The sequence below is a fragment of the Bos grunniens genome, chromosome 18 (genome assembly GCF_055505025.1).
Source record: "Bos grunniens cultivar Pamir isolate PY7600 chromosome 18, Bosgru_T2T1.0, whole genome shotgun sequence".
Taxonomy (NCBI): domain Eukaryota; kingdom Metazoa; phylum Chordata; class Mammalia; order Artiodactyla; family Bovidae; genus Bos; species Bos grunniens.
The window spans coordinates 63,661,180-63,675,771 of NC_141182.1; the positions used below are offsets into that span (position 1 = coordinate 63,661,180).

Here is a 14,592-nt window from a genome sequence, read left to right on the forward strand (position 1 = left end):
GCCCACACACACTCAGGCTCGGGGTGGTTTTCACGCATTTATTGGGGCCATTGGGGCGGGGGCTGCTCCCTGTCAACAGAGGCGTTCACAGTCTCTTCAGCCACTCCAGGCTTGGGCCCTGGGGGTCCTGGGGGTGGCTGGGCACGTCGGGCATGTTCCCGTCGTCTCGGAGGGGCACTGTGGACAGGAGGGGGCCGCTGAGACCAGCAGATCACCAGGGCCCCCAGAGAAGGGTTGGCCTGTCAGCTTACATTCAGACAGGGAGATAGGACCCCAGGAGAGAGATGAGAAAGTAAGGGTCAGAGAGGGCTTCCCTGGGGGCTCAGGGGCAAAGAATCTGTCTGCAGTGCAGGAGACGGGGTTTGATCCCTGGGTCAGGGAGATGCCCTGGAGGAGAAAATGGCAGCCCACTCCAACATTCTTGCCTGGGAAATCCCATGGACAGAGGGGCCTGGCAGGCTATGGTCCGTGGAGTCACAAGAGTCAGACAAGACTTAACGACTCAAGTACCACCACCAAGGGTCAGAGAGTAAGAGATGTAGGGAAGCAGGGAGATAGAGACCTAGAGACGTGAAAAACCAGAATGATGGACACAGAAAGGAGCCCCAGAGAAAGACCCAACAGACATGAGGAAGCAGGACAGGCCTGGAGAGGCGGACACCCAGAAAGTCAGCAGTTGGGAAAGCAACAGAGGCTGGGAACCCAGACAAGGACATAAATCTGAAAGCACCACAGCAACTCACAAAGTGCAAAACCAGACAGGAGGGAGCTCCCCGGTGGCCCAGGGGCTAAGACGCGGTGCTCCCAAGGCAGGGGGCCAGGTGCGACCCTGTCAGGGAACTAGATCCCACGTTGCTGCAGTGAAGCTGACCATCTCGGGTACCGCAACTAAAACCCGGAGCAGCCAGATACATTTTAAAAAAGAAGTGAACTCGATGGCACGTGGATTCCATCTACTGAGGACGAAAGGACAGAGTCCAGCGTGCACTGCAGAATCTTGGAGCCCTGTGGAGGACGCGCCTGCCCATTACTGCCCCCCCCCCCCCACCCGCCCCGCACAGCCAGGCCTCACTCACCTGGGTAGTTGTAGGGTGTGGCCCGGTTGATCATGAGCGAGTACTTGGTGTAGGGGCTGAGTGTGGGCAGGATTACAGCTGTGGAGAGATAACAGGCATGAGGCCTGGGGGAAGGAGGAGACCCCCGCAGACAGAAGCTGAGCTTTGGCCAAATGGGGGTCAGGTCCGTGGAGGGGAGGGGAGCAGGGGTTCACCTCCAGGAGGCCGCTTGGCACCCTGGGAGCCCCATACGTCAGCGGAAGGGTGTATAACAGTTTTCAGAGGTTGGGTGAAAGCCAAGTACTCACAGACACGTGGGACCTGGAGGCCATGGGAGGGAAGAAGGGGGTGGTCACGGAAGGAGCGCATGAGTCATGGAGCATATTGGGAGGTATGGGTCAGGGGGTGTCTTGGGAATCTTCCAGAGGCATCATGAACTGTTACAAACTAAGGAAGAGGGGGAGGTTCAAAGAACAATCATTGAGAAACCACAGTCCCTCTGGGGTGGGAGCTGGGAGTCACAGGGAGGTGGGGCAGGGCATATAAAGGAGTGTTCCAGGCCAGCACTGTCAGACAGGAATGTAAGAACCAGCGATGCAATTTACATGGGCAGGGAGGCCTGGCATGCCGCAGTCCATGGGGTCGCAAAGAGACACGACTGAGCAACTGAACTGAATAGCCACAGTAAAATTAAAAGGCACAAATTTAAAAAATGAACCAGGTATATGCAAAATATTACTTCAATATATCAACGTGAAAAAAAAAATGGGTATATACTTTTTGTTATAGGAAGTCTTTGAAATCCAGCACGTACTTTACACGAGCGTTACACGGCCCATCTCAATTCATACCAGCCCCGTTGCAAGAGCTCTAGGGCTGATGTGGGCCGTGGCTGCCAGGCCCGACAACTGTGGTCCCAAACCTCCCCCAGTGTGGGGCCTGCCCACCAGCGCTACTGACAAGGCCTGGGAACTTCTTAGTGCAACTGCCCTAGCCCCTCCCAGACCTACTGAATCAGAGCCTGTGTTTTAACGAGAGCCCCACTCCCACCCCTGAAAGTCTGAGCAGTCCAGCTCCAGGGCTGAGGTTCTCCATCCGGGAGACACGTTAGAGTCACCAGAGAATTTTCAGGAGATACCAGATTCCCGAGCTCCACCTCCACCCACCGCCAACTCAATTCAGAGTCTGGTGGGGGGGTGAGGCGATTATTATTATTTTTTTTTTTTTGAAGCAAGGAATACAATTTTATTTGCAAAACTAGGCGTCCTAGAAGATGGCAGGCTAGTGCCCCAGCGTATCATCTTATCTGGGTCTGAATGCCAGTTTCTTTTAGACAGAGAAGAGTAGGAGGTGAGGAAAGTGAAAGTGAAAGTGACCTCGCGAACCCATGGACTGTAGCCTACCAGGCTCCTCTGTCCATGGGATTTTCCAGGCAAGGGTACTGGAGTGGGCTGCCATTTCCTTCTCCACACTTATTATTTTTTTTTAAGGGGTTAGGTATTTATAATGGGTACCTAGGATTGACAACTTCTTTCAAGGGATTACAGAATTCTTGGGTGGGTGCGGATGGGGTGCGGAGCGATGGGGTGGTGGAGGGGTCAGAATATTAGGGGTGGGGGTATTGGCACACTAGCGGGTACACGAAATGTTGAGGGCGAGGGTCGGTGCTCGGGGTACAGGATGGAATGATGGGCGGACACGGGATGTTGAGGGCGAGGGTCGGGGCTCGGGGTACAGGATGGAATGATGGGGTGTGAGGGACACGGGATGTGGAGGGCGAGGGTCGCGGCTCGGGGTACTGGATGGAATGATGGGCGGGGAGCGATGAGACCTCTACAGGATGGAAGGTAAAGCTGGGACGCCAGTTGGGGGTCATGCACGTTCGCACCAGGGACACTCACGCACCGAGGCCCGCAATGGCGAAGGATGCCACTAGCACCGGTTCCTTGGCCCAGACATTCTTGAGGAAGGCTGCGACTCCTGTAAGGATGGGTGAGGAGGGTCACCCTCGCACTTGATGTCCCCGGTGACCTCTATTCCTCTTCCGTCAACACCGCCCCGGAGGAGCCCCGTCGTAACCTCCGCACCCCTCTCCGGCCCGGACCCCACTGGCTCCATAGGGGCTCCGCGTTGCCCTAACCCCTGCACCACCCGGGGCTCCTAGAACCAGCTTCACGCGCCGGCAGAACCCGAACTTACTCTCAGCCATCTTGGTCTCGGCGGCGGCGAGGGCGCGGGGCACTCTGGGAGTTGTGGTCCCTGGGCACGGGCCCCGCAGCCTGAGTCCGCGCTTGCGCAGTGGCGCCGAACGGCTATCCGAGGCGGTGGCGGCGCGGAGCACTCTGGGAGTTGTAGTCCCGACCCGCAAGCCTCCACCGGCTGAGTCAGCGCGTGCGCAGTATTGCAGAACAGCGGTCGGTGCTGAAGGCTGTAGAAAAGGAGGCGGCGCTGTGGGTTTAAACGCAAGCCTGTCTTCGGCGCACCTGCCAAGGTTCGCTTTTCTCAGAACGTCGTTCCGGAGGAGTAACTTCCAGTCCTGCTGCAGCCCAGCTAAAGCGGAGTGCATCAGTCCTCATCTATAGTTTACTTCTGAGAGTCCATTTTATAGATGGGCAAACGGAGTCTGCGAGAGGACAAATGATCAATCTATCAGTTGAGGTCTTAGCTCAAAATCAGTTCGTCCTGCAAGCCCTCTCATTCCTGAAGGGTTAGGGACCTTCTGTGGACTCTCACAGTGCCCCGTGTGATCTCCATCCTGTGAAAAAGTAGTGAAACTGTTAGTGGCTCAGTCATATTCAACTCTTTGCGACCCCATGGACTGTTGTAGCCCCCAGGCTCCTCTGTCCATGGAATTCTCCAGGCAAGAGTACTGGAGCAGGTTGCCATTCCCTTCTCCAGGGGATCTTCCCGACCCAAGGATGGAACCCAGGTCTCCTGCATCTCAGGCAGATTCTTTGCCGTCTGAGCCACCACGGAAGCCCCTCATTCTAGCGCACATCGTTTTGTTTTGTTTTAACTAACCTGGTCGGGATGTGGCTTTCCTGATAGCAGGCTGGGAACTACTGGAGCACAATAATGGGGTCTGACTCTCCTCTGTCCCCGCTCCCCCAACCGTGCAGCACAGGGTCTGATACATAATAGGTGCTAGCTTTTTTTTTTTTTTTAGCCTAATGAACACAACAGTGATCAGTGATGACCTCCCACTCTCCCGACTTCTCCCACAGCACCATAAGGCTATGACACAATTACCCAGGGGCCCCACCCTGCTCCTCCTCCCTTCCCTGAGCACGGCTCTGATTTTCTGAAGTTGCCTCATTTCCCGGTAGGGGACCGGGCACGGTGAGCCCGGGCTGCTCTTCTTTCTCCAACCGAGAACTGCCCGTTATGGCGGAGGTGCTGAGCCTGCAGCTGCTGACTCTCTGTGAGACACCCACCCCCTTCCCCCTGGGTCCCTGGCTGGGCTGGGGTCTCCCTGAGGGCAGGTGCAGCACTAGCTGAGGGTTCAGGGGGATTCTAGGTTAGAATAACAGGACTGGGGCTCCGACCCCTGAATCCTAAGGTAAGAGGACACAGGGGTCTCAGGTTCCTGGGTTCCTGGGAGAGGAGGAAGTTGGGGAGCAGGATGCTCTAGATCTTGAAGCAAGAGAAGGCCAGGGACCTGAATTCCTGGGAATGGGGACTGTTCAGTCCTAAACCTTGATGTAACAGAAAGATGGGAGCTGAGACACCTGGGTCCCTGGGAAAGGAGGAAGCTGGGGGTGCAGACCCCCACACCCCAGAGAGGAGAACTGTGCACTCAGATTATTGTCTCCTGAAAAAAAGGGGAGTCCAAGCACCTGAATTCTTGGGTGTAGAGGAAAGAGGGATTTGGGTCTAGGCTTTGTTTTATTTTTCTGGCTGTGTGGCATGGCTTGTGGGAGTTTAGTTCCCCAAACCGGGGATCGAACCCCAGCCATTGGCAAGGAGAGAGCTTAGCTGTAACCACTGGATGGCCAGGGAATTGCCTGCCCAGAGTTTTGGTCTCTGAAATAAGTGGGGATTGGAAGTCTGAATTTATGGCTGATGAGAGAAGAGAAATTTGGGGCAAGATTCCTGTTTCTCAGAGGAAAGAGAGCCCGGGGACTTAGATTCCTGGGCGCGCAGTGAGGTGGGGCTGGTAGCAGCTGAAGGCTCTGACAAGACCAAGCCCCCTCCTCCAACCCTCTATAGGGCTGGTGTGTCACGCAGACAGCACTCCAGCTGGTGAGTAACAATCCCCCGCCCCACCCCCCCATTCCCCCACATGTTTCTGACATCCCGTTTCCAACTACTCAGCCTTTATTTTGGTGCCCACCGTCAGCCCAGATTTCCTTACTTCCCTCTCCTCTCTTCTTTCTTTCCCTCCTCCCTCCCTCCCTCACTTTGTTTTTGTTTACCTTCTGCCGCGCTGGATCGTGGTTGCTGCGCGTGTGTTTTCTCTAGTTGTGGCCACAGGCGTCTCACTGCCGTGGCTTCTCTCGTTGCCGAGCGCAGGCTCTAGGTGTGCAGGCTCTAGGTGCGTGGGCTTAGTTGTGGCAGCACACAGGCTTGGTTGCCTCATCCCACGTGAGATCTTTCCAAACCAGGGGTCACACCGATGTCCCCTGCACTGGCAGGCAGATTCCTACCCATTGTGCCACCAGGGAAGTCCCCGTATTCACTTTAGTGACCAGTGTAGAGAAGTAGGGAAGGTCATGCCCATTGGAGTGAATGAGACCCAAACGGGAACCCCGGTTTCACCACCCTATTCATTTATGACCTTGAACAAACCACTGCATGCTAAGACTCAATTTTCTACTCTGTAAAATGGGCTGTTGTGAGAATTTAACAAAATCACATGCATAGAACTCTTGGCTCAGAGCTTGGTGAAGTGCAGGGCTCGGGAAATAAGATCTCTGGCAAAACCCATTATTTCCCCATTTGGAAAGTGTAGTTCTCCACCCTCAGATGACTTGGTTTCTTTCCAAGGTTTCTGATGAGGGAGATCTTTTCTTCCTCTCAATTTTCCCCCAGCTACACTCCAAATAAGAGTCGCTTGGAAAACCATTAATACCTTGGTTATCAATTTTTTAAGTTTTAAATGCTAAAGCTAACATATATTCATGATTTTAAAAATGAATTATCATCAGACTTCCCTGGTGGTCCAGTGACTGAGACTCCATGCTTCCACTACAGGGAGCACGGACGGGTTCCTTCCCTGGTGGGGTAAGGCTCCACATGCCGCACAGCGAGCCCCAAACCCCTATTAAGTACTATTAAAGGATCTATAGCAATGGCTGTCTTCCCTTTCCTCATCTTCCTTATATAATCTCTGAACCCTTATAAAAAAATTTCCATGCATTCAAACACACACATGTATTTTTGTACTTCTTCTTTTTTTTTCCCCCCAAAGCAAAACTGGTATTTCTTGTAAGGTGTTCTACACCTTATATTTTTCACTTTGTAATTGCTGTCCATGTCATTATAGATGGTTCTACTTTTTTTCTCTCTCTTTTTAAAAATTGCTATCTAACATTCACTATTGCAGGGGGGGTTCTAGTTTAGTTGGTTCTCCTGGTGTATATTTAGGTGTTCTCCTGGTGTATATTTAGGTTGCTTCCAGCGTTTACTATCACATTCATCGCTGCAGTGTGCATTGCAGTGTGAAGTTTTCATGTTCATGTAAGTGCATTTGTCTAGGGTGGACTTATTGAGTGGCTGGTCATATCCTTTGTGTATCTTAATAGAAACTGACAAACTGCTGTCTCAAAAGGTGTGGTTGAGTGCAGCTAAGCACCTGTTGTACTATATATTCTCCCAAACACAATGTTAACCAGTATTTAAATTTTTGACAACCTGAGAGGCAAAATGTCTTACTATTGTTTTAACTTTTAAAAAATTAGTGTTATCGTGGAGTGACTTTCACATCGCAACCCCTAGATGTGTTTTGGTCAATTGGACTTCCTCCTCCATGAATTGCCTGTTCGTATGTTTTGCCCAGATTTCAGTTGAATTGGCTCTAAGATTTCTTTTCACACTTTTTTTTTTAATGTGGACCATTTTTTTAAAGTCTTTATTGAATTTGTTACAATATTGCTTCTGCTTTATGGTGGGTTTTTTTTTGGCCACAAGCCATGTGGGATTTAACTCCTTCACCAGTGATGGAACCCACACCCCATGTGTTGGAAGGCAAAATCTTAACCACTGGACCACATTACACCAGAGTGTAAAGTCCTTCTACACTCTTAATCTATATGATTTATGAATAAGCCATTTCTGACGGTGCGCTTGTCTTCTAGCTTCATTTACATGTCTTTTCTCATATACAGCTTTAAAAGGTTAAAATGGCCAAATTAATGAACAATTTTCCCTTCTGAATTTTTCATTTTACATTTTCAGACAGCCTTCTCAACCCCAAAGATAAATACATTTTCCTATATTTTCTTCTGATACTTTTATAGCTTTTTAAAAAACTCATGTACTTTCTTTACATTAATCTGGAATTTGCTTGGGGGAATGGTGTGTGAGGTAGGGATCCAACAATTTTTTCCCCCAGATAGATGGCAAGTTTGGGCAACTGTTGAAATATGTCAAACACATTACAAGTATTCTGGAGGACAAATTGAGTTTGCAGATTTCTGGGATCCAATCCCTTGAAGTGATGTTTAAAACAGGAGTTGATGCCTCGCTCCTCTGATGTGCAGCCGGTTTTGAAAGCCTTGGTTGGGATCCTGTGTCTCCCCTGCTTTAGGAGCAGGGATCTGAGGCTGAGAAAGGGGCAGTGATTCTCAAGGAGCTTCTCCTCCTACTCCAGCTGCCCGCTCATCAACTTGGGCTCCCAATAAGTCCGAGGACCCAGGCAGCCACGCTTACTCAGTCTCCCCAGCCTCCAACCCCAGGCCCTGGCTGAGCGCTCAGCCCGCTGCAGTTGTGACCCCTGGGGTCAATGTCACCCTGAGGTGCCAGGCACCCCAGCCCGCCTGGAGGTTTGCAGTCTTCAGGTCTGCAGAGCTCACTACTATGATTCACCGGGATGTATCTGCGGAACTGGCGGAGTTCTTCCTGGAGGAGGTGACCCCAGCCCAGGGGGGCAGTTACCACTGCTGCTACTGGAGGCGAGGCTGGGATCCAGATGTCTGGTCCCACCCCAGTGATGCCCTGGAACTGCTGGTGACAGGTGAGGTCCTGGGGGAGTGGGGTGTGGAGAAGGGACACAGGTGGGATGGAGGGGCAAGGAGGGAATCCGTGTATGTATGGAGAGGAGCTTGCACAATGACACATACAAAAAGACTTACATGGAGAGACAGAGAGAATTCTCAGTCGGGATGATTATGCCGCCCTTCCCACTCCCCTCCCCCCCCCCCCCCCCCCCCCCCCGCCGCCAGTCTGGCAATATCTGGAGACATTTCTGCTTGTCCTGACCGGGGAAGGGTGTGCTACTGGCATCACATGGGTTAAAGGCCAGAGACGTTATAACACACCCTGTGTGCAGGACAGTACAATCCCCCTCAACACCCACCCCCATAGAATCATCCAGATTTATCCAAAAATGTCACTAACGGAACTCTCCCGTGGTCCAGTGGTTAGGTTTCCAAGCATTGACTGCCGAGGGTGCAGGTTCAATCCCTGGTTGGGGAACTAAGATCCCCTAAGAATCGGAGAAACCCTGGGAGAAAGACAGCCTCTGAGCCCCACGGGGGAGTGAAACATGCACGACCGGGGGGTTAAAAACAGAGCATTTTAGTGAGCACAGGGACAGTGGGAGAATGTGGGAGGGAGAGGGAGGCAGACACACAGGGGCTGGGAGAGATAGGGACACGGACACGGAGGAGCTGAGGGAGAAGGTGAGAGGCCTGCAGAGATGGGCAGGGAGAGCGGGCGGGGCGGGGAGGGGAGAGGGTAAGGGAAGAGTGGAAAGAGGAAGGAGTGGGTGGGGGAGAGGGGAAGGGAGAGCACGTGGGAAGGGGAGAGGGGAGGGGAGAGAATGAGGCGGGGGATGGGGGTGAGGGAGGGGAGAGAGGAAGGGGAGAGGGAGGGGAGGGGAGGGGAGAGGGAGGGGAGGGGAGAGGAGAGGAGAGAGTATGAGGCTGGGGTGGGGGGAGGAGAGGAGGGGGGAGGGGAGAGGAGAGAATGAGGCGGGGGTGTGGGGAGGGGAGAGGAGGGGGGGCGATGAGGGAGGGAGAAGGCGGACCCCGACCCTCCCACCTCCTCGTCCCGCAGACGAGCTGCCGCGCCCTTCGCTGGTGGCGCTGCCCGCGCCGGTGGTAGTGCCCGGGGCCAACGTGAGTCTGCGCTGCGCCGGCCGCCTGCGGGGCATGAGCTTCGCGCTGTACCGCGAGGGCGAGGCGGCCCCGCTGCAGTACCGGGATTCGGAGCAGCCCTGGGCCGACTTCCCGCTGCTCGGCGCGCGCGCGCCCGGCACCTACACCTGCTACTACCACACGCCCTCCGCCCCCTACGTGCTGTCGGCGCGCAGCGAGCCGCTGGTGGTCCGCGCGGACGGTGAGCGGCCGGCCCCCCGCCCCCAGACCCGAGGGTCCCGACCGCACACCTGCTCCCCCAGACCCGGGAGTGCAGGCCCCCGCCCTCCCCTCTCAGACCCGGGGGTCCAGGCCCCCGGCCCTTCCCCCCTCAGACCCGGGGTCCAGGCCCCCGCCCTCCGCCCTCAGACCCGGGGTCCAGGCCCCCGCCCTCCCCTCTCAGACCCGGGGGTCCAGGCCCCCGCCCCTCCGCCCTCAGACCCGGGGTCCAGGCCCCCGGCCCTTCCCCCCTCAGACCCGGGGGTCGAAGCCCTGCCGCCATGCAGCCCCTGCAATGTTGAGACTGGAAGTTGCGTTCTCAGCTCCGCTCTGGAGCTTAAACACCCAGAGGACGGGCGGAGATGCAGGTCTGACGGGGACGCTGACCGCCTCTCTCCTTTGCTGGCCCCGCAGGCTCGGGCGCCTCGGACTACACCCAGGGCAACGTCCTCCGCCTGGGGCTGGGCGGCCTGGTTCTCATCTCGCTGGGCGCACTGGTCGTTTTCGACTGGCACAGCCAGAATCGCCCCTCTGGCAACGTCTGGGCCTGAGCCCGGGAGAGCAGAGAGGAAGGAGAAGACGCTGGGGTCCCATGGTTGGACCGGCCCTGCCGGCAGCCCCGCAGCCCAGCTTCCCGAGTAATAATGCCCTTGCACCGCGCCCGGGATCTTCCTTCTGGGTCATCTCTCCAGGACCTCCCAGATCAGTAGAAAGCACTATCGGTGGTTAAGCCTTCCTAACCAATAAGACCTGAGATCGAATCCCAGTGCCGCTACTCACTCCTTGTGGGATGTTAGGAAAGTTTTACCGCTGCCCTGGCGGTAAAACGGAAGCATTGGAAATACTTCATTAGGATTACTTTGGACAATGCTCAATAAATGTCAGCTCCTGTATAAGAGCTGCTTCTCTCAAACTCACAGAACCAAACGAAATTCTAGTTGTGATTGTTGTTTTCCCCTTGGTCATGCTCCAACTCACCTTTTATTTTTTTATTAATATATATATATTTTTTTTTGCCTGCTATGGGTCTTGGTTGTGGCATGTGGGATCTAGTTCCCTGACCAGGGATCGAACCTGAGCCCCCTGCGTTGGGAGTATGGAGTCTTAGCCACTGGCCCACCAGGGAAGTCCCTCCAGCTAACCTTTTAAATGAGTCACCATCATTCTCATGACATCACTCTTGGGGGCCAAGCAAACATCTTCCAAAGTTCTGCTCAGATCCTCCCCAGAGGAAGACCAAGTTCAGACCCTGCAGAATTTCTTCTCCGATTACAGATTCCTGGGCTCACAGCTATTTTCCAGAACCCTCCTTATCAGTAAGAGGCAGAGTTGGTTGCTCAGGCAACAGCCAGTGGCACAGTAGACCTTTGACCTGGACCCTAAACTCTACCTTCCGGAAGCCCTGGCTACTCCTATCGTTTCTCCCAAGTTTATTAATTTAATTCTCATTTTATCTGGCAATCTGATGCCTTTCTCGTGGTTATACACACATTTTCTGTTCCTAAGCAAGTCTTAACCACTCACTTATATGTTCTTGATTTATACCTAATCTTGGGGGAACACATCCTCTTCTGTTTTTATTAAAATTTCCAACTTCTCCTTTCTCTCTTCCTACTTTAGGGAGAAGAGGATGACTTCCTTTTTTTTGTTGTTTGTTTTTTATTTTGGACAGCCACAGCCCCACCACTCACTGGGCTGATAGCTTTGAACAACCTACAGATCCTTCTGAGGTTACATCTGTGAAAGCAGAAACTAAAAACATCTCCTGTGTCAATTCTAGAGGGAATTAAAGCAGGGGTCCCTACCCTGTGGGATCCAATGCCTGGTGATCTGTGATGGAGCTGATGTGATATTAATAGAAATAAAGTGCACAGGGGTCCCTACCCTGTGGGATCTAATGCCTGGTGATCTGAAGTGGAGCTGATGTGATATTAATAGAAATAAAGTGCACAGTAAACACAATGCACTTGAATCATCCTGAAACCATCTTCCCCCCTTGGTCTGTGGAAAAATGACCTTCCACGAAATTGGTCCTGGGTGCCAAAAACGTTGGGGACTGCCAGATTAAAGTGATAACTTGTCCCCAACATGTGAAGGATTGAAATAAGACTGTATGGTCATTGCCCTGCCCCCACGTCCTCTGCCTGCTTTCTGCCTGTGGAAAAGTTAGTCAAAGGGTAAGTTTAATCAGAGAAATGAGAACACGTGAAAACAAAGGAAAGCAGTCAAAAGGAGACCAAATAATAATGTGGTCATAAAGCATCCGGAGAAGGCAATGGCAACCCACTCCAGTACTCTTGCCTGGAAAATCCCATGGACGGAGGAGCCTGGTGGGCTGCAGTCCATGGGGTCGCTAAGAGTCGGACACGACTAAAGGACTTCACTTTCACTTTTCATTTTCATGCATTGGAGAAGGAAATGGCAACCCACTCCAGTGTTCTTGCCTGGAGAATCCCAGGAATGGGGGAGCCTGGTGGGCTTCCATCTATGGGGTCGCACAGAGTCGGACACAACTGAAGTGACTTAGCAGCAGCAGCATAAAGCATCGGAGAAGGCAATGGCACCCCACTCCAGTGTTCTTGCCTGGAAAATCCCATGGACTGCAGCCTGCAGTCCATGGGGTTGCTAAGAGTCAGACACGACTGAAGCGACTTAGCAGCATTAAGCACTTAGTTCCTTCTCAAGGGCTGTAGATATTATCCTGAGCCATATTCTGTGAGCTGTCTTGAAGATCCTGAAACTCCAGGTGGAAAAGTTAACTACATGATGGCCAGACTCTACCCCGGACATGAGCTGCCACGTTTCTGGGCATTCTCGCCAGCTGGTTCTGACACCTGTCTGCTGTTGGGGGCTGCTTGTGAGCACTGAGTGTCATTTGGGCGTTTTGCCAGTTGGTTCTGACATCTACCATTGAGGACCATTTTGGGGACATGTGTGTTTGGGACTCTACGGGTCACCCTCGGAGAGAGTTTATGACTGATCTGTCATTTGGTGTGTGAGTGTGTATTCCGTTTGTGTGGTTGGTACTCTTGTTGCCTTATGTAAAATGGGAAATTCAGGTTCAATTCATTAAGAAAAATTTTAGCTGTGAAATCATGACCAAAAATATGATTTTTTGGGACAATGTGTGGCAGCAATATTCTTCAGACTCCAGAGAAGATTGGTTAAGGTGAAACTCTTGAAATTCCAAAAACCCAGTTCTTTTTGCATATGTAGTTATAGAAGTCTAGTTTGATAAAACTCTTTTATCAGACCCTGGGAAAACAAAAATATGCCTAGGAGAAAATCTGAAGTTAATGCTTATCATGTCCTTGAAATACAAACACAGTCCACTTTGCCTGGATCTTCAGCCTTGGGTTAAATATAAAACTTCGAGCCAAGGAAAAAGAAAAGATAGAAGCCTTTTAAAACTGAGAATGTAAATTTGACTATTCTATTATCCATAAAGTGATAAGTTTAATTGCAATGCCTAATTCAATAAATGTAAAAAGATGAAGCAAAGAGATCTCTGTCTGGACGTTTGTATGTCTCAATATGTGTTTTTGCCATTAGATAATATTGCTGAGGTTAATTTGTAAAGAGGCTCTATTTAATTGGCCTTAAAAAACATAAGTGCTTACAAATCAAACAAATCTAAATTTACCTACTTTTGTCTTCTCATAAGACCAAGAGGGAAACTAAAGAGGTTTGGGCTTATTAAACACGCATGATGTACCATTAAAGAAAAATTATGCTGTGAAAAATGTATACTTCTAGATGTATGAAATATATCCTTAGGTCTGCAATCAGAAAATGCTGGTGTATCAGTTCAATCACTTGGTTTTGTTAAGGTTCCAAGGGTTAAAAATTGTGACATGTAAAAATGATAAGGGAAACATTTCTATGTGTAAAACAAGTAGAACATGTGTTGCTGGCGAAGAGAAAGGATAAAGAACAGAGGCATTTTTGGAAAAAGACGATAATTATTTTGTCCTACAATTGTTTGTTTCTGGATGAGAAAATAAAGAACAAAGTTGTTTGGATCCAGAAAATGATAAAAGACTTATGAAAAAGGAACTTTGAGGAAAGAATTTTGTATGTTGTCAGGATTAAGATTAGACTGAATTTAATTGTTTATGAATGTTATTAACACTAGGCTGATGCAAGGCTGAACTTTTTTTTTTTTTTTTTTGTCTCTGTTAAGAAAGCAGAGTTCTCCTAGAATATTGATCTGATTTTGATAACAGAGACTGCTGATGGAAAGTAATTGTTTTGTTTCTAATCATACTTCTGACCCCAGTGTTCAGGATGGAAACACTGCCCAATAAAGCTGAGGCAGAGTATAACTATTCGTGATCTGTAAGACTGCTGGCTCTAAGTTTACCGCTTAAAGCACACATACAGTGTCTGTGTGACAACTGGGTAGAGATGATAAAATGAACGGCCTCTAAAACATTTCTCTGTTAGCATACCTCTGAGCTTGTTCATGCTATCTTATGAAATTTCCCCCAACGTGGACAACTAGGCGATATATAAACAAAAAGGAGGCCAAGTGTCGAAGGAGATGGCTGGGCCCAGAGCAGGCAGAAAAAAGAGCCACTCCGGCAGTGCTGGGAAAATACATGGATTATCAATGATTCCTATCAAAGGAGTCACAATTAAAAGGGGGAATGGATGGAAGAAATGTTCACATACTGGGGTATGCGGAAGTCGTTCTGGCCTATACATGATTTAATTTAAACTTTAGGCTAACCAAAACAGCCTGTTGGGGACGCCAGCAGTGAGAATGAGTCCTAACCACTGAACCGCCAGTGAGGTTCCAGGAGTTTGCTTTGTCAACTGAATTCTCATTGTCACAGTTTGTGAAATAATCTGACAACAGCCCTTAGTTCTTAACCTGTGGGCATGTCTACCAACCAACTGATGCTTGCCCGGAATTTCCAATATACTCAGTGGTGAAGTGCCTTCACCCCTTCAGGAATCCTTCAGGCTCATGCCTAAGACATCTGGAGGGCTACCTATTTGAAGCCTGAAATCTGCCT

The 14,592-nt window shown here is 51.0% G+C and overlaps 2 protein-coding genes across 2 annotated transcripts; one reads left to right on the forward strand and one right to left on the reverse strand.

The window, feature by feature from the left end:
• Nucleotides 1-24: 24 nt before the first annotated feature.
• Nucleotides 25-5,594, reverse strand: NDUFA3 (NADH:ubiquinone oxidoreductase subunit A3). Its single transcript, XM_086354684.1, has 5 exons — nucleotides 5,471-5,594; nucleotides 3,255-3,810; nucleotides 2,961-3,035; nucleotides 1,077-1,154; nucleotides 25-177 (listed from the first exon to the last, which is right to left on the reverse strand). The coding sequence occupies exons 2-5, from the start codon at nucleotides 3,619-3,621 to the stop codon at nucleotides 86-88; spliced, it is 612 nt and encodes a 203-aa protein (XP_086210810.1). The 5' UTR covers nucleotides 3,622-3,810; nucleotides 5,471-5,594; the 3' UTR covers nucleotides 25-85.
• On the forward strand, nucleotides 4,320-10,498 carry OSCAR (osteoclast associated Ig-like receptor). The gene is made up of 5 exons (XM_086354678.1): nucleotides 4,320-4,476; nucleotides 5,265-5,297; nucleotides 7,867-8,229; nucleotides 9,273-9,554; nucleotides 9,986-10,498. Exons 1-5 carry the CDS (start codon nucleotides 4,440-4,442, stop codon nucleotides 10,120-10,122), a joined length of 852 nt encoding a protein of 283 aa, XP_086210804.1. The 5' UTR covers nucleotides 4,320-4,439; the 3' UTR covers nucleotides 10,123-10,498.
• The last annotated feature ends 4,094 nt before the right edge of the window (nucleotides 10,499-14,592 follow it).